This window comes from Oncorhynchus tshawytscha, linkage group LG29 (genome assembly GCF_018296145.1).
Source record: "Oncorhynchus tshawytscha isolate Ot180627B linkage group LG29, Otsh_v2.0, whole genome shotgun sequence".
Taxonomy (NCBI): domain Eukaryota; kingdom Metazoa; phylum Chordata; class Actinopteri; order Salmoniformes; family Salmonidae; genus Oncorhynchus; species Oncorhynchus tshawytscha.
The window spans coordinates 30,604,886-30,629,012 of NC_056457.1; the positions used below are offsets into that span (position 1 = coordinate 30,604,886).

Sequence of the window (24,127 nt, forward strand, 5' to 3'; positions counted from 1 at the left end):
AGCCTCTTTACTGTGTCGCCACCATGCTCAATGCTAGGTACAAGACCCGCTACTTCTTTAACAGACATTCTCTCTGAGCCTCTTTACTGTGTCGCCACCATGCTCAATGCTAGGTACAAGGTGCGCTACTTCTTTAACAGACATTTTCTCTGAGCCTCTTTACTGTGTCGCCACCATGCTCAATGCTAGGTACAAGACCCGCTACTTCTTTAACAGACATTTTCTCTGAGCCTCTTTACTGTGTCGCCACCATGCTCAATGCTAGGTACAAGACCCGCTACTTCTTTAACAGACATTTTCTCTGAGCCTCTTTACTGTGTCGCCACCATGCTCAATGCTAGGTACAAGACCCGCTACTTCTTTAACAGACATTTTCTCTGAGCCTCTTTACTGTGTCGCCACCATGCTCAATGCTAGGTACAAGACCCGCTACTTCTTTAACAGACATTTTCTCTGAGCCTCTTTACTGTGTCGCCACCATGCTCAATGCTAGGTACAAGACCCGCTACTTCTTTAACAGACATTTTCTCTGAGCCTCTTTACTGTGTCGCCACCATGCTCAATGCTAGGTACAAGACCCGCTACTTCTTTAACAGACATTTTCTCTGAGCCTCTTTACTGTGTCGCCACCATGCTCAATGCTAGATGATACACCATGCTCACACCTTTTACTTCTTTAACAGACATTTTCTCTGAGACCCGCTACTTCTTTAACAGACATTTTCTCTGAGCCTCTTTACTGTGTCGCCACCATGCTCAATGCTAGGTACAAGACCCGCTACTTCTTTAACAGACATTTTCTTTTCTGAGCCTCTTTACTGTGTCGCCACCATGCTCAATGCTAGGTACAAGACCCGCTACTTCTTTAACAGACATTTTCTCTGAGCCTCTTTACTGTGTCGCCACCATGCTCAATGCTAGGTACAAGACCCGCTACTTCGATACAGACAAGAAACAGGGTTTACGTGAAATGTTCCATACACAGGTGGAGAAGATGGAAACAGACAGTGACAGTGTACATTGGAAGAGAGGCCACGGACAGACAGAGCTGAAACTTCACTGCTTGACATGTATGATGAAATCCTGGTTGAGAATGAAACGACGGAACAAATGAACAACGAAACAGCACAGCAAGTAAGTGAAATAAATAGGTTTTGATTATGTTTTACTGGTAATGGGGACATATGTAAATGTCAACAAAATAACTTTTTGGTCTGTGTGTGTTTCAACTATTTAACTGTATTAGAATGCTTAAACAGACGCTAATATATTGGATATCGGTATCGGCCAAAAATGTCATATCGGTGCATCCCTAATTGACTTCATCACCACTTGTATTTGTGAGAGGTATTGACATGTTGAATACACCAAGCTGTCTGTTAAAACCACTGACACACAGCTCAGACACCCAGACTTACTCCACAAGACATGCTACCAGAGGTTGGTTCACAGTCCCCAAGTCCAGAACAGACTGTGGGAGGCGCACAGTACTACATAGAACTCTACTCCACATCAGGTAACTGATGCAAACAGTAAGATTTTATTTTAAAAAACAGATAAACATACACTTTATGGAACAGCGGGGACTGTGAAGCAACACAAACATAGACACAGACATGCATACACACACACACACACACACACACACACACACACACACACACACACACACACATATACTGTATACACATGGATTTTGTGTGGTAGTAGAGTAGGGGCCTGAGGGCACACACTTAACTTGTTGTGAAATGTAATGTTTTTAATTGTATATAACTGCCTTAATGTTGCCGGACCCCAGTTGGTGCAGCTGCTGCCTTGGTAGGAACGAATGGGGATCCGTAATAGGTTGCTACTACAGTAACCGAAACGTTACACCTATAGGATCATCTTTACGTAAAGCATAACAAACGAGTCTTTCATTCAGAGGAGGAAGCCTGTCACCAAGGCAATCCCTTCAACTAACGGAGCTAATTGAAGTTCAGACACGGCTAATGCATGATGGATGGTAGAGGAGCCTGGTGGTGAGGTGGGGTGGGGTGTCTCGGGACTGGCTGGCATGAGATCACAAGCATTAATAGAGCTGAACCTTTCACTCTGCCACCTTGCCTGCCGCTGAAAGACATCTGTTGCCAGCAGGTATCCCCCTCCCTCCTTCAGCTCCATCATGCCCAGACCAGGCTCACCCACCACCTCCTGCCCTGTCATGTTCCTTTAAAGAAAGTATTCACACCCCCGTGACCTTTTCAGACATTTTGTTGTGTAACAACTTGAATTTAAAATGGATTAAATAGAGATTTATTTTTGTCACTGGCCTACACACAATGTCAAAGTAGAAATAAGTCAAGCATAAATAAGTTCATCAGTAAAAATGTGTTTAACAAATCACATACTAAATAACTTGCATGGACTCACTTTGTGTGCAATAATAGTGTTTAATGTGATTTGTGCTTAACATGACCACACATATACAATTATCTGTAAGTTCCCTCAGTCGAGCAGTGAATTTCAAACACAGATTCAACCACAAAGACCAGGGAGCTTTTCCAATGCCTCGCAAAGAAGGGCACCTATTGGTAGATGGGTAAAAAAAAAAATATATATATATATATATATCCCTTTGAACATGGTGAAGTTATTAATTACACTTTGGATGGTGGATCAATACACCCAGTCACTACAAAGATACAGGTATCCTTCCTAATTCAGTTGCCGGAGAGGAAGGAAACCGCTCAGGGATTTCACCATGAGGCTAAAAATGCCTTTTAAACTGTTAGTTTAATGGCTGTGATAGCAGAAAACTGAGGATGGATCAATAACATCGTAGTTACTCCACAATACCTACCTATATGAGAGTGAAAAGAAGGATGCCTGTACAGAAATAAAATATTCCAAAACAAGCCTCCTGTTTGCAACAAGGCATTAAAGTAATACGCAAAAAATGTGGCAAAGTAATTAACTTTTTGTCCTGAATACAAAGGGTTATGTTTGGGGCAAATCCAATACAACACATTACTGAGTACCACTCTACATATTTTCAAGCATATCAATTGCTGCATCATGTTATGGGCATGCTTGTAATCGTTAAGTACTGGGGAGTTTTTCAGGATAAAAAGAAACAGAACGGATCTAAGCACAGGTAAAATCTTAAAGGAAAACCTGGTTCAGTCTGCTTTCCACCAGACACTGGGAGATGAATTCACCTTTCAGCAGGACCATAACCTAAAACACAACGACAAATATACACTGGAGTTGCTTACCAAGACGACAGTGAATGTTCCTGAGTGGCCGAGTTACAGTTTTGACTTAAATCTACTTGTAAATCTATGGCATGACCTGAAAATGGTTGTCTAGCAATGATCAACAACCAAATTTGACAGAGCTTGAATATTTTTTTTTAAAGAATAAGTGGCAAATATTGTACAATTCACATGTGCAAGGCTCTTAGAGACTTACACAGAAACATGCATAGCTGTAATTACAGCCAAAGGTGACTAACGTATTGACTCGGGGTGTGAATAAGTAAATTCACAAACATTTCTGAAAACATGCTTTCACTTTTCCATTATGTGACAGTGTGTAGATGGGTGAGAGAGAAAAAAAGATCTATTGAATCCATTTTGAATTAGGGCTATAAAAGAAAGAAATGTGGAATAAGTTCAGGGGGTATTTCTGAAGCCACTGTACACTGTATGCAGACTGGCTAATTTGAGCGGTCTTCATCATGCCGGTTTGCTGGTGACAAATGGGCGCGGAACGCAACATGGCAGATGGCCCGGCCTCCTCATCAATCTGAGGAGCCAGGCGGGTGATGGATGGTTCCTCGGGTGTAAACAGTCTTTAACGAGAGAGACAAGCAGAGACAAGCACCTTTTTGTCATAAAGGCTGGTATATCGGTGCAGGAAAGAAATGGCATAAAGCAAGGGTTGAGAGGATATAGGTTTGATTCTATGACTGAATGTTTTTTGGCTGAACAGTGAAAGGACATTTCTCTTGGTTTCAGTTCAGTTTAAATTCCACGGGAAAAATAATCTAAGAGTCTTATTGAGATGTTTTCTACTTGTTTTTCTGAGACGTGCTTTTGGATCGCCAAAACAAGTAACAGGCAAATGTCATCCTTCAATCACTACACTCAAATCAGTGTTTCTGGAGAGTATACAAAACTGTGTTTCTGGAGAGTATACAAAACAGTGTTTCTGGAGAGTATACAAAACAGTGTTTCTGGAGAGTATACAAAACAGTGTTTCTGGAGAGTATACAAAACAGTGTTTCTGGAGAGTATACAAAACAGTGTTTCTGGAGAGTATACAAAACAGTGTTTCTGGAGAGCATACAAAACAGTGTTTCTGGAGAGTATACAAAACAGTCAGTAAAATCATTGGTATTCAGACTTGGTGCTAAGAACGTATTCCTAATACTAACTGCTCTAGGTCACATCAATGTCACACAGACACCCCTAGAAACAAGACTGAGACACTGTGTGACATGGAGACGTCATCAACTCTCTGCCTTCGACTCCACCTACAGAAAATACAAGTTAAACTTCATTCCAAAATAAACGTTTTGGATACAGAGAACAGCGAAGGAGTGAGAGAGAATAAAAATTTGAGGAATCTCATTTTGCGACCACCAGTGTCTGCTATGAATAAATCCTAAAGGCTCGGCATTGCACAGACAGAGAGAGAGAGAGAGAGAGAGAGACACAGAGACAGAGAGAGAGAGAGAGAGAGAGAGAGAGAGAACATTGGTGCATCTTTTACCTCAGAAGCCTGGAGAGGCCAGTCAGACTGCAGATAAAAATACTTCACCTCCTCATCACCATGCAGACTGTGTCATCACCAAACCTGACACCATGCAGAGACTGTGTAGGAGCTGATCTGAGGTCCAAACCTGACACCATTACCCCCCCCACCTCCTCATCACCATGCAGACTGTGTAAGAGCTGATCTGAGGTCCAAACCTGACACCATTACCCCCCCACCTCCTCCTCATCACCATGCAGACTGCGTAAGAGCTGATCTGAGGTCCAAACCTGACACCATTACCCCCTCCCCCCCATGCAGACCACCACCTCCCATCCCCCCATCATCACCATGCAGACTGTGTAAGAGCTGATCTGAGGTCCAAACCTGACACCATTACCCCCCCCACCTCCTCCTCATCACCATGCAGACTGTGTAAGAGCTGATCTGAGGTCCAAACCTGACACCATTACCCCCCACCACCTCCTCATCACCTGTGTAAGAGCTGATCTGAGGTCCAAACCTGACACCATTACCCCCCACCTCCTCCTCATCACCATGCAGACTGTGTAAGTAGACTGTGTAGAGCTGATCTGAGGTCCAAACCTGACACCATTACCCCCCACCTCCCCCACCTCCTCATCACCATGCAGACTGTGTAAGAGCTGATCTGAGGTCCAAACCTGACAACATTACCCCCCACCTCCTCATCACCATGCAGACTGTGTAAGAGCTGATCTGAGGTCCAAACCTGACACCATTACCCCCCCCACCATCATCACCATGCAGACTGTGTAAGAGCTGATCTGAGGTCCAAACCTAACACCATTACCCCCCACCTCCCCATCACCATGCTGACTGTGTAAGAGCTGATCTGAGGTCCAAACCTGACACCATTTCCCCCCCACCATGCAGACTGTATAATAGCTGATCTCCTGCTCCTCCAGGATGGCTCCCTCCTGTCATCTTCCGACTACCTCTTTCTCCTATACACTTCCCACTCCTTGAACTCCCACAGCCACTAGACTGGTCCCATCCTTCTGGAAAGGGGGCAATTCATTTTGCAGCTTTTGAGAACAAAATTAAGTCTACAGTTTTAGATTGTATTAGAAATATCAAAAACAGTTAATTTTCACAGAACAGCAAGGCAGTACTGCCCTCCGGACCTCGGAGAGGACCGACTGTGTCCCCCGGGGTAAAATGCCACCATTACTCTGATCAGTATGAATAAAACAGGGAAACAAAGTTCAGGCAACGCCCTGAGGAAGTTCACACAGCGCCCTGAGGAAGTTCACACAGCGCCCTGAGGAAGTTCAGGCAACGCCCTGAGGAAGTTCAGGCAACGCCCTGAGGAAGTTCAGGCAACGCCCTGAGGAAATTCAGGCAACGCCCTGAGGAAGTTCAGGCAACGCCCTGAGGAAGTTCTCTCCTGTTTCATACCGACTGAACACAACCGAGAAGTCACCCAGTGCATCGCGACAGAAGTCTTCGATTATGTATGTGTGGAAAGCACAGACTTCTCAACCAAACAGCTCGATTTGAACTTCAAACACACGGATGATTGACAAGTAAAAGATGAAGGTAATTTGAGTGTTTGAGAAAGTACTGTCAGAAAAGGAGCTTCTGTGTTTTAATTTATTATAGAAGGAGAAGTCTTTGTTTGGCCATTCACTCGATACTATACGAGAATTAGGCTCTTCGTGCAGGCAGCCCTGCTTTTTTATATTAGTGTTCCACTGGTATATTGACCAATCACATCAGATATTTTTCAGAGCTGATCTGATTGGTAAAAAGATCAATTAGTGGGGGGGGAATCAGAATTGGGCTGCCTATGTGAATAAAGATGGTGGCTGGGCACCTAGCGGTTAAGAGCTTTGGGCCAGGAACCAAAAAAAAGGTTGCTGGTTTGAATCGCTGAGCAGACGAGGTGAAAAAGCTGTGGATGTATTCTTGAGCAAGGCACTAAACCCTGATTGCTCCTGTATGTCACTTTGGATTAAAGCATCTGCTAAATGAAAGACCAACGGCTGAACACAGCGGGTGGCCACCGTGTGTTAGTGATCACCTGCTCAACATGTAGAATCGTTGGGGAATTAAGTGAAACTGGACAGCCAGTTTCAGCTTGTTCTGTGGTCAGAGGCGATAAAGTAGAACAACCCGTTCATTTTAAAGTACACTGGACCCGTTGGTTACTCTGGTGTTCTCTAAAACAAAAAATATTACCACAGACTCTGAATATAGTTTTTATTTATAATTTATACAAAAACTTCAACTGTATCCAAAATGTGCAATAAATCACAATCGTTTATTTTTCAAAAGAAAAAGACAATGTAAACTGAAGTTGTTTTTCTTCTAAAAAAAAAAAGGACTTACTAATAGCTACTAATGATTTTCACTGACTAAAACTGTTTACAAAATCTACTTTGTTCTCCCAAGGTGATAAAAGTCATTGTGTACATACTTCAAAATGGCGACGTTCTCTTTCCCCATAGTTTTAATACAAGAAACACACAAAAACAAAAGAACATTTTTTTTCTTCAAATTGTACCAAAGATGTCCATGATAGGAGCGAGGATAAACAAGATGGGGATAAAAACAGGCATTTACCAAATCCTTGTAAACAATCACCTTCATTTGCAGAGATGCGCAACAAACAAACAATATAAAATGGGTGAAGCTTGTTCGCCAACTGCTAAACAACTTATGAATTAAAAAAAAAAATGCTTCAGCAGTTTGAATTAAGCATCAACCTCTAAAAGTCACACATACGAAGGCATTGACTCCGTGATAATGAACAAAAGACACGGGGCTACTGCAGTATCATAGCAAAGAAACACCCATAATAAAGTCTCAGTGAGTGTTTAGCCAATTGGGGACCTGTTTGCCTGGCTCTGCCACACAATAAATCAAGGTTCGTATAGACAGTGGTAAGTCAAAAAAATCAAGGACTTTTAAGTACTTTTTCAAGCACTAATATTTATTTTCAAGGGTCAATCAATGTGTAATAGTTCCTTTTATGCAATTGCTTCTAGTCACCACCAGGTGGCAGTATAACACCACAACCTGATGGGAAAAAACAACTTACTATTTCATCACTACCTTACAAATTCTACTCAATAATACATTATTTCTCTACTTATTTATTACATACATGAACAGTAAGTCAGTACTGATGTTGTAATTTGAGTAGTGATGAGCAGAGTTTTGGGCAATGCCTAATGGTGAACACATTTCACATTACTACACAATTCCAGCTTTAGGACTATTGTGTTTTTAAAATTGGGCATTTGGGATTCTATTACTTAATAGCTACGCAAAAGCATCTTGTTTACTGAATGGCAGCTCTAGAGTCGCGGGTCGGGAGAAGGTTGGGTGGGCTGTGTGAGGGAAAACGGCACCTGATTGGCCACCAGAACGGCAGGAGCGCGGCGGCTGCTTAATAAAGCTGAATTTCGCTGGCGATGCGTGAACGAGGTGGTTCGTAAAAACAAAAAGCTCTGGAAGTTGTTGCAGAGAAAAAGGTCACGATGTAGAACTGGCGCCGGTGCAGGATGCAGCGTTGTCTTCCGCCCTTCATGTGGCTCTTCAGGGCCGATTCACCATGCTCGCCATGTCAAAGTCTGACGCATTTTTTGCACCTTACACGGTATGGGTTGATTGGGTCTAGTGATGTAGTGGTACATTTTTTGCACCTTACACGGTATGGGTTGATTGGGTCCAGTGATGTAGTGGTACATTTTTTGCACCTTACACGGTATGGGTTGATTGGGTCCAGTGATGTAGTGGTACATTTTTTGCACCTTACACGGTATGGGTTGATTGGGTCCAGTGATGTAGTGGTACATTTTTTGCACCTTACACGGTATGGGTTGATTGGGTCCAGTGATGTAGTGGTACATTTTTTGCACCTTACACGGTATGGGTTGATTGGGTCCAGTGATGTAGTGGTACATTTTTTGCACCTTACACGGTATGGGTTGATTGGGTCCAGTGATGTAGTGGTACATTTTTTGCACCTTACACGGTATGGGTTGATTGGGTCCAGTGATGTAGTGGTACATTTTTTTTAAAGGTAAACTACACTGATCAAAAATATAAAACCCGACATGTAAAGTGTTGGTCCCATATTTCATGAGCTGAAATAAAAGAACCCAGAAATGTTCCATACGCACAAAAGGCAGGATGTAATCTACATTTGCCCAGCATTTTAGCTATCGATGTGACGTTTGGTGACACATAAATCAGTCAGTTCTGCACCAGCCTGGCTGAGTGGCTGGTGTGGTCACCTGGCAACTAGAGCGCCAAACGTGAGGAAATAACACTGTACTCTGCCTGGTAATTAATATGCAAGACCAATACATTTAAAAATATATTTTTTTCTTAAACATATTTGATCAAGTACTTCTCATGTACCAACTGGAGAAATTGTCTGATTTTCAAGGTATTCCAGTACTTGAATTTCAGAGTGCCAAATTTAATTACTTGAAGCACCTCAAGCACTTTGTCCGGACCCTGAATAAAATGTTTAAAAAAAATACAACTAAACGTACATTCGTCAAACAATTAAACATTTTCATTTCACATTTGTTTTCTTCAATTCAATGTTCCACATTCTAGTCATCGTTGTTCCTTGATAACCTAGCAACAGTCTTAGATATGAAACTGCTGTCTTACCCTTTGTATCCCATAGACATAATAACAAAATTCAGTTCATTTCATTAACAGGTACCCCACCTGTGTGTGCTCAGGAGAAATCATACGTTGGACTGTGTGTTGTGACTTTTTTTTAATGCCGTCATTCCAGGGACAATATTAGTAAGGGGAAACAATGGAAATTTACCGGTGAGGAATCGTGCCCAAAAACATGGCTTCATCTTCAAGCAAGTGGAGTTTACCTTGCTAAAACATGCACACAGCCATTCCCTTGGTGTAACCTCTCACACACAGCCATTCCCTTGGTATAACCTCTCACACACAGCCATTCCCTTGGTATAACCTCTCACACACAGCCATTCCCTTGGTATAACCTCTCTCACACAGCCATTCCCTTGGTATAACCTCTCACACACAGCCATTCCCTTGGTATAACCTCTCACACACAGCCATTCCCTTGGTATAACCTCTCACACACAGCCATTCCCTTGGTATAACCTCTCACACACAGCCATGTCCCTGGTGTAACCTGCAGGTAACAAACACCCTACTAGTCCACAAAATGACAGAGTTTAATGTCACAAGTCACAGGAAATGAAACGAATATTGGAAACTCCTTGCACACAGAACACCCAGCTGGTGATATAACTGAGTAGAACAATCCTTCTACACCAGACTGACAACATTCCCTACATCCTTCATTCCTATACATTCCAAAGCAATAAAACGCCAACAAATCTTTATGCAACACTTTTAAAACATGCCGACAACGTCTGCTCTTATCTACCCCCTGCTATCCGGGTGTCATGGTAACCACCTTAGATACCAACAGAGCTTTACTACCTCGGCCTAGACTGTACATATCTACCAGCCTACCAAAGTAGTCGGAGATCCTTTTAACAGATGTAAACCTATGATTCCTTGTCAAAGTATCTGTTTAGAAAGCACTTGCATAGCATACAGTGTATTCTTCTGTCCCTTTTGTTCTGCTACAAAAACAGCCCAGCCAGACTGTGAATATGTAGGTTAACATTGACAGTAAGCATGACAGTGGATCCATTTTAAAATGTCAAACTGGAAAACTGCCCATGAAGTCGAGAGTATGACAGCGTGACATCACTCATGCAAGTCATTGGGCGAACTTCCCACAAAAGCCTCAATCTCATTCTCCATGGAGCAGGACATTACTGCACTGGGAGGGAATTCAGTCGATACTCCCGTCCTGTGTACTGAGTTGGCCCAGGTCTCTACAGCGTCTGACCGTTCAAACACCCTTCATGCACACAGAGCTAAGCATAGGGCAGCTTTTCCTGACACTCCTAATACAAGAAGCAGTTAATAAAGGTTTATCTTCAGGTTAATTACCTAGTGATATTTTCCTTTAAAAAGCGATGATATTGATGCATGCGTATTAAGTTGAAGTGCATGACGACATAGAAACGATCCTGTACCTTTCCTAATAGTACCATTATAGTGGGAGAGAGAAAGTTGTCTACATGCACCCACATACAGCTTACACTTCTTATTAGCAGTTGTCATTAACCAACTTGATGGATGAGAAATAAGGTTGAATTAACCCTATTTTAAGAACTCAGAAATTAAGAGGATAAAATTGTTTATGCAAAAAAAAAAAATTATAATAATTGTTTGTCAAAAGATATGCCCCACTGTGTTTAGAGTTGTTGGGAGATCTTTCAAAAATAAATAGCCAAATGAAGAATAAATGTAAAACAATCTGACTGGATATGTATTTCATTATGGTTTCATTAAAAGCTGGGTTTGACATCTTAAAAGGCTGCAGTGAATTAAATGAAATGTATATTTTAAATCTGTACATTTCAGTCAGAAAGCTGAGCTTGCAATTCTAGCGTTTACAGTTTACTACAGCAACTGGGGAGAGAAATATTGATCTTTCGATCTCTCTGCTGATAAATGTTGTTAGCTGTAACTTAGTCACACTGCACACTTCCTGACAGATTCTATGATATGTCACTCTGGAGGCGTGGCCGCAATGACTTAACCCTTTATCTGATAAATGGATAGTCTATTATATGTCTCTCTGGGGGCGTGGCCACAATGACTTAACCATAACTGGGAAACGGAGATGCTACGATACGTCTCTCTGGAGGCTTGGCGACAATCCTTTAACTGAGAAACGGAGGACTGGACACTAACAAAAATAGCCAAAGGGCAATCTGAAATGACACCCTATGTAGTGCACTACTTTAAGCTAGTGCTCTGGGCAAAAGTAGTGCACTACATACATAATAGGGTTCAATTTCAGACATCCCTGGACACAAACAAAGAGCCAATGGAACCCAATCGATCGTCTCCAAACTACGGATGTCTGTAAACCTTTGTTGAATCTCTTAAACTGAACCCAAAAGTGCAAATTGCTAACGTTGTCTGTCCCATCTCACGTCTGTGTCAACCGAGTCAGTAGTGCTTCTCCTGCAGGTAATCTTTCATCTTGTTGGGCAAAGGCAGGTTCTGAATTAGGTCAATCCTGGTATACTGTCTAATCACAAACCGACACAAGTACTGCAGAGAGCGCACGTGCATAAACCGAGACACGGGATTGGTCAGCCTGACGGGGTAGGTGGCGGACCCTGGTAAGCGAGATCTAGAATAACAGAAGGCTCCGTTCTCAGAGTCTTTGACAGAGAATTCTATCAGGTCCACCATGGACGTGTGTCCCTCCACATCAGGCTGCTCATAGAAGCTGAACCGTCCGTTGGAGTGTTCGATGCGGGTGTGGAGGGTCTTGGTCTGGGAGCGGAAACTAAGGCTGAGGAGGTACCTGTCGTCCGAGCTGTCCCTGACCAGAAACGAGCCGTCAGGCAGGTTGACCAGCTTCTCCTCAGCCTCCCAGCGTGTGATAGGTCCCCAGTACCAGCCCTGCCTGGCTAGCTTCTTCAGCTCCTCAGTCAGGCTGGTTACTACCATTGGTCCACTGCTCCGGACTGAGTCATACAGCCGACTCACCCCTGGAGCAGAGTCGAGGTCAAAGTTCAGTTGTTGCCTCACCCGGGCCACCACGTGGCCATCTGCCCCGTCGAACCTGGAGTAAGTCCTGGAGATGTTGTTGCTTGGTAACGCGGGCAGGAGAGGGGAGCGCTGGGGAGGAGCGGGGTGTTGTTGAGCGTTGACCCTGTCCCTGCAGCTATGGAGCATCACACCGTTAGAGCCGATGAAGAGGCCGTTCACCGACTGTGACTCCACGAAGGGGTCCGTTGGAAGGTTCCGGTTCAGACTCACCAGATCCTGGTCCTCTTGACTCTGGTGGTCGGCGTGGAGGGAGCTACTGTCCGCCTCCGTCACCACCTCCATAGGCAGCGACCTGTCCAGGCAGAAGGAGTGGGGGACAGAGTGGGACCCCTCTGGGTACATCCCCTCCTCTAAAGGCATGGTGTACTGAATGTAGTCCGGTGGCGTGAAGCCCAGGACTACAGGCACGTGTTTGTCACTGTTCAGGTCTCCGTTCTGCGGCTCCTGGAAGATGTTCTCCATCTGAAAGTCATGGTGGCGGAACTCCTTCCTCACGCCATTCAGGTCTGGGCTGGGGGAATGGACCATGGCTTTAACCTTCACCTCCATTTTGATGCAGGCCTCATCTGAAGCGACAGGCCGCAGGGGCCAGGGAGACGGGCTGTAATGGTGGCTACGGAGCGACGCTGATCGTAACGGACGCTGGGCCTTGACCTCGTTGAAGCTGATTGGGACCGAGGAGGAGGAGAAGGTGTCATCATCGTCAGCCGACCCCATGGCTAATGAGCCACCTTTGACCTTGGCCTTCTGCTTGACCGACAGCCTCCTCTTCAGAGAACCCATCAGGCTCTCGCTCTTAGACCGGCCCTTGTTGTGTCCCGCCTTCTCCTCTCCCACATCACCAATTCCCAGGTTGCAGCCCGCAAGATCTTTAGTGTAGCAGCCCCCGAAGAGCGATTCCTCCTTGGAGAAGTCGGCCGCTAGCGAGGGCTGCTGGAGCATGACAAAGTCCCCCCCTCCTTCCTCCTTGACCTTGATGTTGAGGGACTTGCGGATGGTGTTAAGGCTGATTTTCTTCATTCTGAACGGCCCTCCTTGGCAGGGGCGGCTACTCTCCTCCTGGAGTCCTGAAGACGGTGCTGCTATCCACAGAGTCCTCCCATCAGGCTGGAGACAGCTGGTCATACACACTGCAGAGCGCTCATCCCCTTAGAGAAAACACAAATAAAAATCACTAGTTCCACTTTATTTTTTTTCTTCATAATACAGTAATTTAAGTGTTTCTCGTACCAAATAATGTGTTTCTATAATTATTGGGTGGGCCTACAGTTCCTCTACCGACATTATATTGGTAATCAATACCCTCGTTCAATGCAGATAATCCTGGTACAACACAGGCACGCCTCTACAGACGTTTGACACACCCTGATGTTTACTGATAAGCTTACCCTTGTATTATCTGTGCACAGTGTCACAAAGTGATTACTCACCGTTGCATGACTAGAATTGGTGACTCAGTTGGACTAACGTTCCATCAGCATTCCCTTGCTCTAGAAATAAAAAAAAATGTGATCATGTTGAATCTGATAGCAATATCGTGGGGATTTAAAAATAGACCTACATTTGTTTGTAGGTACAACTATGAATGTCACCAACCACAGTGACATTGCGGAATCATTTTGTGAAGAGGTTTCTGCTAACGTTCACCTGGGGTCTTTACACGTCTCTTTACAGTGTTCATCCTGCTATTGTTGGCTAAATATTATTTACACACTGTTTCAAAATGAAATGGTGTTGTTAGATAGCCAGCTAAAATATGAACAGAATGAATGCCCATAACTAGGTATCGGTAGATAGGTAGCTTAGGCCCTTGTCATTGCTTTAAAAAAAAAAGTCAGCTAGTTTATTGATTACATTTCTAGCCTCAGAAGGTCATGTTTTGACAACACATACAGTAGTTGCCATCCAAACAACCACACCTGCAATCATAGGTAGCTAACTACACTGAACAAACATAAACGCAACATGTTAAGTGCTGGTCCCATGTCTCATGAGCTGAAATAAAAAAGATCCCAGAAATGTTCCATATGCACAAAAAGCTTATTTCCCTCAAATGTTGTGCACATCTTTGTTTACATTTCTGTTAGTGAGCATTTGTCCTTTGCCAAGATAATCCATCCACCTGACAGGTGTGGCATATCAAGACTCTGATTAAACAGCATGATCATTACATGGTGCCCCTTGTGCTGGGGGTCAAGCCAAGGCATCTCTAAATTATGCAGTTTTGTCACAAGTTGAGGGAGCATGCAATTGGCATGCTGACTGCAGGAATGTCCAACAGAGCTGATGCCAGAGAATTGAATGTTAATTTCTTTACCATCAACTGCCTCCAACTTAATTTGAGAGAATTTGGCAGCATGTCCAACCGGCCTCACAACCACGTGTGTTATCGTGTGGGTGAGCAGTTTGCTGATGTCAAAGTTGTGAACAGATTGCCCCATGGTGGTGGTGGGGTTATGGTATGGGCAGGCATACATTTTTAAAGGTGTCTGACCAATAGATGCATATTTGTATTCCCAGTCATGTGAAATCCATAGACTAGGGGCTAATGTATTTATTTTAATTGACTGATTTCCTCATATGCACTGTAAGTCAGCAAAATATTTGAAATTGTTTTATTTTTGTTCAGTTTACTTGCATTGCTATTAAATAATTGGCCGTGGTGTTAAACGGCATGGTCTTGTGTGTGCCAGCTGCCAAATTAACAATGTTAGCTAATAGCTAGTTAGCCATCTGGGCCTACTACAGTCTTTAGTTCTGCTAGCCATCTAGCTAACTAGCCATGTTTACATTGTTAAATCGTTCAGAGAGAACTGTAACATGATGCATCATAGCTAGGTATGCTAAAAACCGACGTCAGTTTCACATTGACAGCTGAATATCAATGTAGTAAACGGCTAGTTAACAAAATGTTAATATTGTGGCGACACGTAATACTGCATTTAGCGGTCTGGTCAACCAAGTTAGCTCACCATTCACAACAAATAACCTTACTATAGCTAACTTGGTTGCCTAGCTACATTCATTAGCTATGTGTTTATTAAACAATCTGTAATAATGTATATTTGGATACTTACTTCGTTAGATGAACATCTGCATACGTGGTAATGTACACTTGAATTGTTTTTTTTTTCTTCCCGAAATCTGAAAATGGAGCTAACGTTAGCTATTTTAGGCCGGAACCGAGCTGAGCTAACTTGCTAGCTACTTAGTTTAGCCAGTCGGCTAGCTTAGCAGTCAAACACATTTCATGGAAAGCAACTGTAACTCGCTAGCTATAAAAAAAATAAATAAAACAAAAGTGTGTTGCAAAGGTTCCCCGTTTTAGCTTTGGCTATTTATGTTGTATTGTAGTACTTCAACAACAATCTATTTATTTAAATACTTTCTGTCGCCCTCTTCTTCTCTCCTTCTGGTGCCTGTTGAATTGTGGGAGAGAGCAAGCTGATAAATACAGCGAATCACATCCAGCCTCCAGGCTGCTGATGTATGAAACCATTTCTAAAATTCCTTCAAGACATAGCTGGAGAATGGGTCACAGAATGGTGTGTGTGTGTAATACTAATACTAATAATGTTATTCTATTGGCCTACACATGCCCCAGACCAATGAATACAGAACACACACATACTGGGGAAAAGAAAGCAATGAACATGTCAAACATGATTTTTTATTTTTTTTAATTATGGTTGACTGTTTGGTTCTATTACCTGTTGCGCCCACCATGCCATTCTCTCAGAATGCACATCATACACCCATTCAAATGCCAAGCCATGAAGGATGTTATCTTTAATTTAACTAGCCAAGTCAGTTAAAGAACAAATTCTTATTTTCAATGACAGCCTAGGAACAGTGGGTTAACTGCCTGTTCAGTAGCAGTAGCAGCTCAAGGATTTGAACTTGCAACCTTTTGGTTATTAGTCTAATGCTCTAACCACTAGGCTACCCTACTTACAACTAGTAATAATATTTTCCATGCCAATATTATGAGTCCATTTTCTGTCACCCGCAAAACGGACTATTTCTTTTCCCCAAAGCAGTGTTACTTAGAAAATTATGCAATTAAGCGAATCCTAATTTGTATTCCGAAACATATGATATTGGGCTGTCCAATTTTTCCAAACTGTTTTTCTGAGTTACCTTATATCAGAGCTACCAGCTCAAACGTGATCTAATTAGTGGACTAATTAGTGTCAGTTTTGTTTTAAAGTGGCTCTAATTGTGTTTACTGCTGCTGGCCTAATTTGGGCCATACACTGTTGGTCATTATTATATTTTGTCTGCGCTGTTAAACTGTCAAGCTCATACAAGGCATACCATGGCAGACTTGCTTAGAGGTGTAGACAGGCCCTATGCAAACACAGTAATTACTGAGCCCTATTAGGGCTGATCAAGCTCCCTAAACTTGATATGGGCAGAGAGGGAGGTGGTGGTGGTGTGTTTGTGTGTGTGTGTGTGTGTGTGTGTGTGTGTGTGTGTGTGTGTGTGTGTGTGCGCATGTGTGTGTTGGGTAGGACAGGGAGAGTTTATGCGGTTTCATAGGGCACAAGCACCACGGACACCGCCAGCAGCAAACCGGAGTGCCATGGTTTGACACGACTAATTAGACCTGACAAACAAAGTGTTTCTCTAGTGATGGGCTATTTACTCCCTGGCAGAATGAGTAAACATGTTGCTATTAGCAAAAAAGTGGTGTTACATTTATTTGAGCGAAATCAAGCAGATTTTGTAAATGTATATTATAACTGGGTTAAAATGTATTATTATACATACATATACATTATGTATCATAATTTGACGAGAGATTAAATATTAACAGGATTATTGGGTGAATAGCACTGCAACGTACAAAGTAAATGGGATTTAGGGAGCATTTATGTCTATGACAAGATCATAGACATATTGAATGTATGTATAAGTACAGGAAGCTAAAAAGAAAATGTAAAATCAGAACAACAACTAAGGAAACCTGTCTTTTAATGAGATACCTCTACACAAGGGGCACATTCTTCTTCCTTTGTCTCATCTTAATTCCAAATGAAAGCTGCATCAGCCATAAATTATTTGCTCAATAGGTCTGCGGCATCCTTCAACTTGACTCAGATCCATAGACTTGACTGCTCTGCCGAGGGGGTTTGTCGGGGGTCCCAAGGTGCCCATCCTCATATCCTCAACACTTGCAGCAGAGCGGAAGACGTCTACAGCAGGCATGTCAAGCAGAGACGGCGCCGCTGGGACCACTTGGGTTTTTTGTTTCAGGAATTACTAAGGAATAACACAGGGGGCGTGTGCGACTCTGCACCATGCCAGTGCCCTCCCTCATGCCGCATGCTCCCTCTCTCAATGCAGGCAGCTAGGGACCTGTATTGAATGGATCATGTTTACCTTTTCAGGCCTACTACTAGGTTATGTTCTATAGACCCTTTTATGTTTTTTTCCAGCCGGCGAGATCACTTCTGCTGGTTATTTAGGATTCAGCGGTCGACCCTGTGCTAAATCAGTCCTTCAAGTCGCCCCAGCTCTCCTACGGGAGAGGTTGTAAGAGGTCTTGGAGGATTGGGCATTAATTACATTGACAACAGTTGTATCCACACTGAATGTAATGAGTCAGCTATAGTAAGACATGAGATGAATGAAAATACTGTATGTTCTGTGAAGGAAAAGAAGATATCATCCATGTTTGCTTAAAAGGATCGATGGGTTCCCCACGGGACGGTTGAGCTAACGTAGGCTAATGTGATTAGCATGAGGTTGTACGTAACAAGAACATTTCCCAGTACAAAGACATATCCAATATTGGCAGAGAGCTTAAATTCTTGTTAATCTAACTGCACTGTCCAATGTACAGTAGCTATTACAGTGGAAGAATACCATGCTATTGTTTGAGGAGAAAGCACAGTTCTGTATTAATAAACCAATTAGGCACATTTGGGCAGTCTGGACACAACATTTTGAAAATAAATGCAATGGTTCATTGGTTCCTACATTAATTTCACATTTCCACAAACTTCAAAAAGTATGCATATCCTTGCTTCAGGTGTTGAGCTAGGCAGTTAGATTTGGGTATGAACATAAGCGTTTTTTTAAATGTGGTTTTTTTGGTGGGAAAGGCCTTCTCAAACATGTGAACTTTCATGTGCCTTAATTAATAACAAACTTGTTTGCCATCTGTGAATATGAATAAACTTGTTTAATTACAAGCCTAGTTGATTTAGCCAAAGGAAAAATCAGCAACCTTCCTGCTAGCCATGATTGGCTAAGATAATGAGTGGGCTGGACATCCCGAGAGATGAGTTTGGATTGGTCTGCCATATATCATCCTTCTGTCTATTTGAGCTGCTCTGTATGTCTAGGTAATCCTTTCTAACGCTGCTATTTAAAAGCATGTATTGTGTATTAAAAGTGCAAAAGTGTTGCTCTCCACTTTCTGGAGGACTGAGTTTTGAAATCAGTGGAATTAGAGTATGATAGCTAAGGAGGTAGAGAAAACACCTGTCTCCGGATTACATATTCAAACTAAGGGCAACCATGGCATCCGACAGCAGACGCATCGAACCATGAATTATGTATACGGGTAAGATAGTCTAGCTAGCTAAATTTTCAGATATTACACGTTTCTAACTTTAACAGAAAGAGCCATTTGCTTGGCTAGCTATAGCCGAATGTTAGCTAGCATTGAACCTGGTTGGTTAGCTACCTACAGATTCATGCAGGGTAGTAACATCATGAGTTATGACTATAGTGAATTATTTACCTAGCAAGCTAACGTTATGTGTATGACCTTATTATTCGTATCTCAGAGCCATTTGCTTAGCTAGTTATAGCCTAATGTTAGCTAGCTAACATTGAACCTGGTTGGTTAGCTACCTGCAGATTCATGCAGGGTAGTAACGTCATGAGTTGGGATTATGGTTCATTGAATACCTAGATAGCTACATGTCTTAACAAGACTCCACCGTGCAAGTAACCATCTTGGGTACGTTCGTAAATTCAGTCTGGCCATCTACTCCGATTTCAGAGTACTCTCGTCAGAGAGAGCAGAATAACTGATGAATGAATTTACGAACGCTCATCAGCCGTTGAATATGGCCTGCGTCAGAAAACGTATCTGCAATAAAGCATAATTCAATTGTTGCCAGCAGCACAGTTACAGTCACCAACACTATATGAACATATGAAAATACTATATGAAAATAATATGAAAATAGCCTAACCATCAATGCTTGGGCGAGTTAAATGGTCAGAGAGGGGTGTTCTCTCATTGTGTGTCTGGAAGTAGCTAGCAAGCTAGCCAATGTTAGCCAGTTAGCTTGGGTTCTTGACTGCCGATGTGAGGTCAGAAAGTACAGCTCAACCCTACTCATCGGCCAGAGCTTCCTGTGTGCGGTCTGAACGCTCCGAGAAGGACACGTTTTTAATTTAAGAATGGACAATCTGACAGCACAGTTGCAGTCACCAACACTCTGGATAACATAACAGCCTAACCAGCTCTGCTAGGGTGAGTAATGTTCAGTGAGCTGTTCTCTCATTTGTGTCTGGAAGTAGCTAGCAAGTTAGCTTTGGTGCTTGACTTCTATTGTTAGTACAGACTGCTCGGATCAACCCTTAAAGAGATGGGTGGGGCTGAAGCCTAAGAGGGCATGAACAATGATGAATGGGTGTAGACAAAGAAGGGCTCTCCAATAGTAGCACCAAAAGACTCAAAGGCCATTTTCTCAAAAGTTAGTTTACAAGCTCATCAACTTTCAAAGCAAAAATTACTTTTCCATTGTTCCTCCACTGTAGTGTATGGTTTACCATTTTGTAGCTCTGAGTCTCCACTTTATCCAATGTAAAAAAAACACCATTTCAAATTTTGCTACAATTTGGCCAATTTGAGCTGGTTGGTCACATATATCATTCACAAGTTACTGTATGTATGTATGTATGTATGTATGTATGTATGTATGTATGTATGTATGTATGTATGTATGTATGTATGTATGTATGTATGTATGTATGTATGTATGTATGTATGTATGTATGTATGTGTGTGTGTATGTATGTGTGTGTGTGTGTGTGTGTGTGTGTGTGTGTAACGATTGTCGTCCTCCTCTTCTGAGGAGGAGTAGGAAGGATCAGACCAATATGCAGCGTTGTAAGTGTCCATGTTAATTTATTAGAACTGAACACTCAAAACCAAATAACAAAGTGAATGAAAGAAACGAAACAGTCCTGTCAGGTGAAACAACACACTAAACAGAAAATAATCACCCACAACTCAAAATGGGAAAACAGGCTACCTAAGTATGGTTCTCAATCAGAGACAACGATTGCCAGCTGCCTCTGATTGGGAACCATACCAGGCCAAACACATAGAGATAGAAAACATAGAACACAAAACATAGAATGCCCACCCCAACTCACGCCCTGACCAAACTAAAATAGAGACATAAAAAAGGAACGAAGGTCAGGACGTGTCAGTACCCCCCCCCCCAAAAAGGTGCGGACTCCGGCCACACAACCTAAACCCATAGGGGAGGGTCTGGGTGGGCATCTGTCCTCGGTGGCGGCTCTGGCGCGGGACGTGGACTCTACTCCACCATAGTCTTGGCCCACTTAAGTGGCGCCTTCAGAGCGGCGACCCTCGCCGCCGACCTCGGACTGCGGGCCCCGAAAAGACGGGAGACTCAGGCAACGCCGACTCCGGCAGCTCCCGACTGACGGGCGGCTCAGGCAGCTCCTGACTGACGTGCGGCTCTGGACAGGAGGGAGACTCTGGCAGCTCCGGACAGGCGGGAGAACATGGAGGGAGGGGACGGAGAGACAGCCTGGTCCTCGGAGGAGGCACAGGATAGACCGGGCCGTGGAGGCACACTTGATGGTCTCGAGCTGAGGGCCTGCACAACCCGTCCTGGCTGGATGGTGATTTTACCCCGGCACGTGCGGGGCGCAGGCACAGGTCGCACTGGGCTGTGCAGACACACAGGAGACACAGTGCGCAGAGCCGACGCAGGATATCCTGGCCCGAGGAGACGCACTGGCTGTCTGGGGAGCAGGTATGTATGTATGTATGTATGTATGTATGTATGTATGTATGTATGTATGTATGTATGTATGTATGTATGTATGTATGTATGTATGTATGTATGTATCCCCAAGGGTACGTGAACAGCTGTATCAACAAGACAATGTTGTAACCACCAACAAGTCAACATGAGTTCACAATAGCTGGAGATTGCAACTCACACACTGCTTTTAACACTGCGTGAGCAAATGTTTGCAATTGTGTAAGTGTGATTTTAACCTGGTGAGCATTCAAAGCACAGAATCCTAGCTAACTCAACAGCATCACATGACTACTCAAACAATGTATACACGTGTACTCAATGATAGAGCCTGCAAATCAATAGCAGGTCAGCCCGGTGATACATGTAATCACAAAACAAACTTGTTTACCTTTTCATCACATCGACTTCACACCTATGAAATTGATGGTCAGGGCTTCAGATAATACCGACACAAGATGGGACGATGAGTTTAACATCAAAGGGTTACCACGACAATGAGGCCTGTATATGACATCACATAACCATAGGCTGGTGTTCTGGAGCTTTACTATGTGCAGGGATAATGTTAGTTTTTGGTGTAAAATAAATGTGAAGGAAATCAACCTACAATTGATAATGTGAACAGTGCACCTAAGTCAGACAGACAACCATGGGAAAACTGAACAAACAAATCATTGCGCTTGTCTCAAGGTTGGCATCCGCTCAGAGCCAAATGCAAAGGATTGAACATCAGGCTTGGGGGGGGAATGAGTCGGCAGACTTTTGACCAAAAGAAGGGTGATTACAACAACGATGAGGCTCAGCGAGAGACAAGGGCAGATGACTCACAACAGCATTGTTCTCATTTATTTGAAGTGAAGCTTTGCTCCCTGCACACTACTGACACGAATGACTGATCCAATAGACACACTGACTGGCTGCTAAACAGGGGAACGGGCGTAAGGCGAAACATTTAGCAGACCAGCCTCAGTCATCAAAGACCACACACAGTCTGACTTTTCAGTAAGGTATTTTACATCCAGATAAAGAGGAACCCCCCCCCCCTCTCTCTCTTCTGGGTGAAGAATCTCCCTCAGAACAACACCACTCTAATGCCCTTAGAATTCCATCAGAGCTGACGTTGTGTTCTTGTTGGACATGCGTTTATGGAAACGTGTTGCTGTTCTCTCAACATGCCCCGCCTCTATGCCCTCAACAGGCCCCGCCTCTATGCCCTCAACATGCCCCGCCTCTATGCTCTCAACATGCCCCGCCTCTATGCCCTCAACATGCCCCGCCTCTATGCCCTCAACATGCCCCGCCTCTATGCCCTCAACATGCCCCGCCTCTATGCTCTCAACATGCCCCGCCTCTATGCCCTCAACATGCCCCGCCTCTATGCCCTCAACATGCCCAGCCTCTATGCCCTCAACATGCCCCGCCTCAATGCCCTCAACATGCCCCGCCTCTATGCCCTCAACATGCCCCGCCTCTATGCCCTCAACATGCCCAGCCTCTATGCCCTCAACATGCCCCGTCTCTATGCTCTCAACATGCCCAGCCTCTATGCCCTCAACATGCCCAGCCTCTATGCTCTCAACATGCCCAGCCTCTATGCCCTCAACATGCCCCGCCTCTATGCCCTCAACATGCCCCGCCTCTATGCCCTCAACATGCCCCGCCTCTATGCCCTCAACATGCCCCGCCTCTATGCCCTCAACATGCCCCGCCTCTATGCCCTCAACATGCCCCGCCTCTATGCCCTCAACATGCCCCGCCTCTATGCCCTCAACATGCCCCGCCTCTATGCCCTCAACATGCCCAGCCTCTATGCCCTCAACATGCCCCGCCTCTATGCCCTCAACATGCCCAGCCTCTATGCTCTCAACATGCCCAGCCTCTATGCCCTCAACATGCCCCGCCTCTATGCCCTCAACATGCCCCGCCTCTATGCCCTCAACATGCCCAGCCTCTATGCTCTCAACATGCCCAGCCTCTATGCTCTCAACATGCCCAGCCTCTATGCTCTCAACATGCCCCGCCTCTATGCTCTCAGCATGCCCAGGCTCTATGCTCTCAACATGCCCAGCCTCTATGCCCTCAACATGCCCAGCCTCTATGCCCTCAACATGCCCAGCCTCTATGCTCTCAACATGCCCAGCCTCTATGCTCTCAACATGCCCCGCCTCTATGCTCTCAACATGCCCAGCCTCTATGCTCTCAACATGCCCCGCCTCTATGCCCTCAACATGCCCAGCCTCTATGCCCTCAACATGCCCAGCCTCTATGCCCTCAACATGCCCAGCCTCTATGCCCTCAACATGCCCAGACTCTATGCTCTCAACATGCCCAGCCTCTATGCCTCAACATGCCCCGCCTCTATGCTCTCAGCATGCCCAGCCTCTATGCCTCAACATGCCCAGCCTCTATGCCCTCAACATGCCCAGCCTCTATGCCCTCAACATGCCCAGCCTCTATGCTCTCAACATGCCCAGCCTCTATGCTCTCAACATGCCCAGACTCTATGCTCTCAACATGCCCAGCCTCTATGCTCTCAACATGCCCCGCCTCTATGCCCTCAACATGCCCAGCCTCTATGCCCTCAACATGCCCAGGCTCTATGCCTCAACATGCCCAGCCTCTATGCCCTCAACATG

At 44.2% G+C, this 24,127-nt stretch overlaps 1 protein-coding gene across 4 annotated transcripts; it reads right to left on the bottom strand.

Annotated features, from left to right (window-relative positions):
• Window positions 1-6,970: 6,970 nt before the first annotated feature.
• LOC112227634 (suppressor of cytokine signaling 6) lies at window positions 6,971-15,891 on the bottom strand. Of its 4 annotated transcripts, none has more exons than XR_006080273.1 (4): window positions 15,519-15,890; window positions 13,872-13,931; window positions 9,706-13,589; window positions 6,971-9,674 (listed from the first exon to the last, which is right to left on the bottom strand). XR_006080273.1 is itself a non-coding variant. In XM_024392431.2 (3 exons), the coding sequence occupies exon 3, from the start codon at window positions 13,564-13,566 to the stop codon at window positions 11,830-11,832; it is 1,737 nt and encodes a 578-aa protein (XP_024248199.1). In that variant the 5' UTR covers window positions 13,567-13,589; window positions 13,872-13,931; window positions 15,519-15,890; the 3' UTR covers window positions 6,971-11,829. The 4 variants fall into 4 exon arrangements, 2 of the variants coding, with proteins under 2 accessions (XP_024248199.1, XP_024248200.1); XR_002949900.2 differs by having other exon boundaries at window positions 6,971-8,378; window positions 8,433-13,589; XM_024392431.2 differs by having other exon boundaries at window positions 6,971-13,589.
• Between the last annotated feature and the right edge of the window lie 8,236 nt (window positions 15,892-24,127).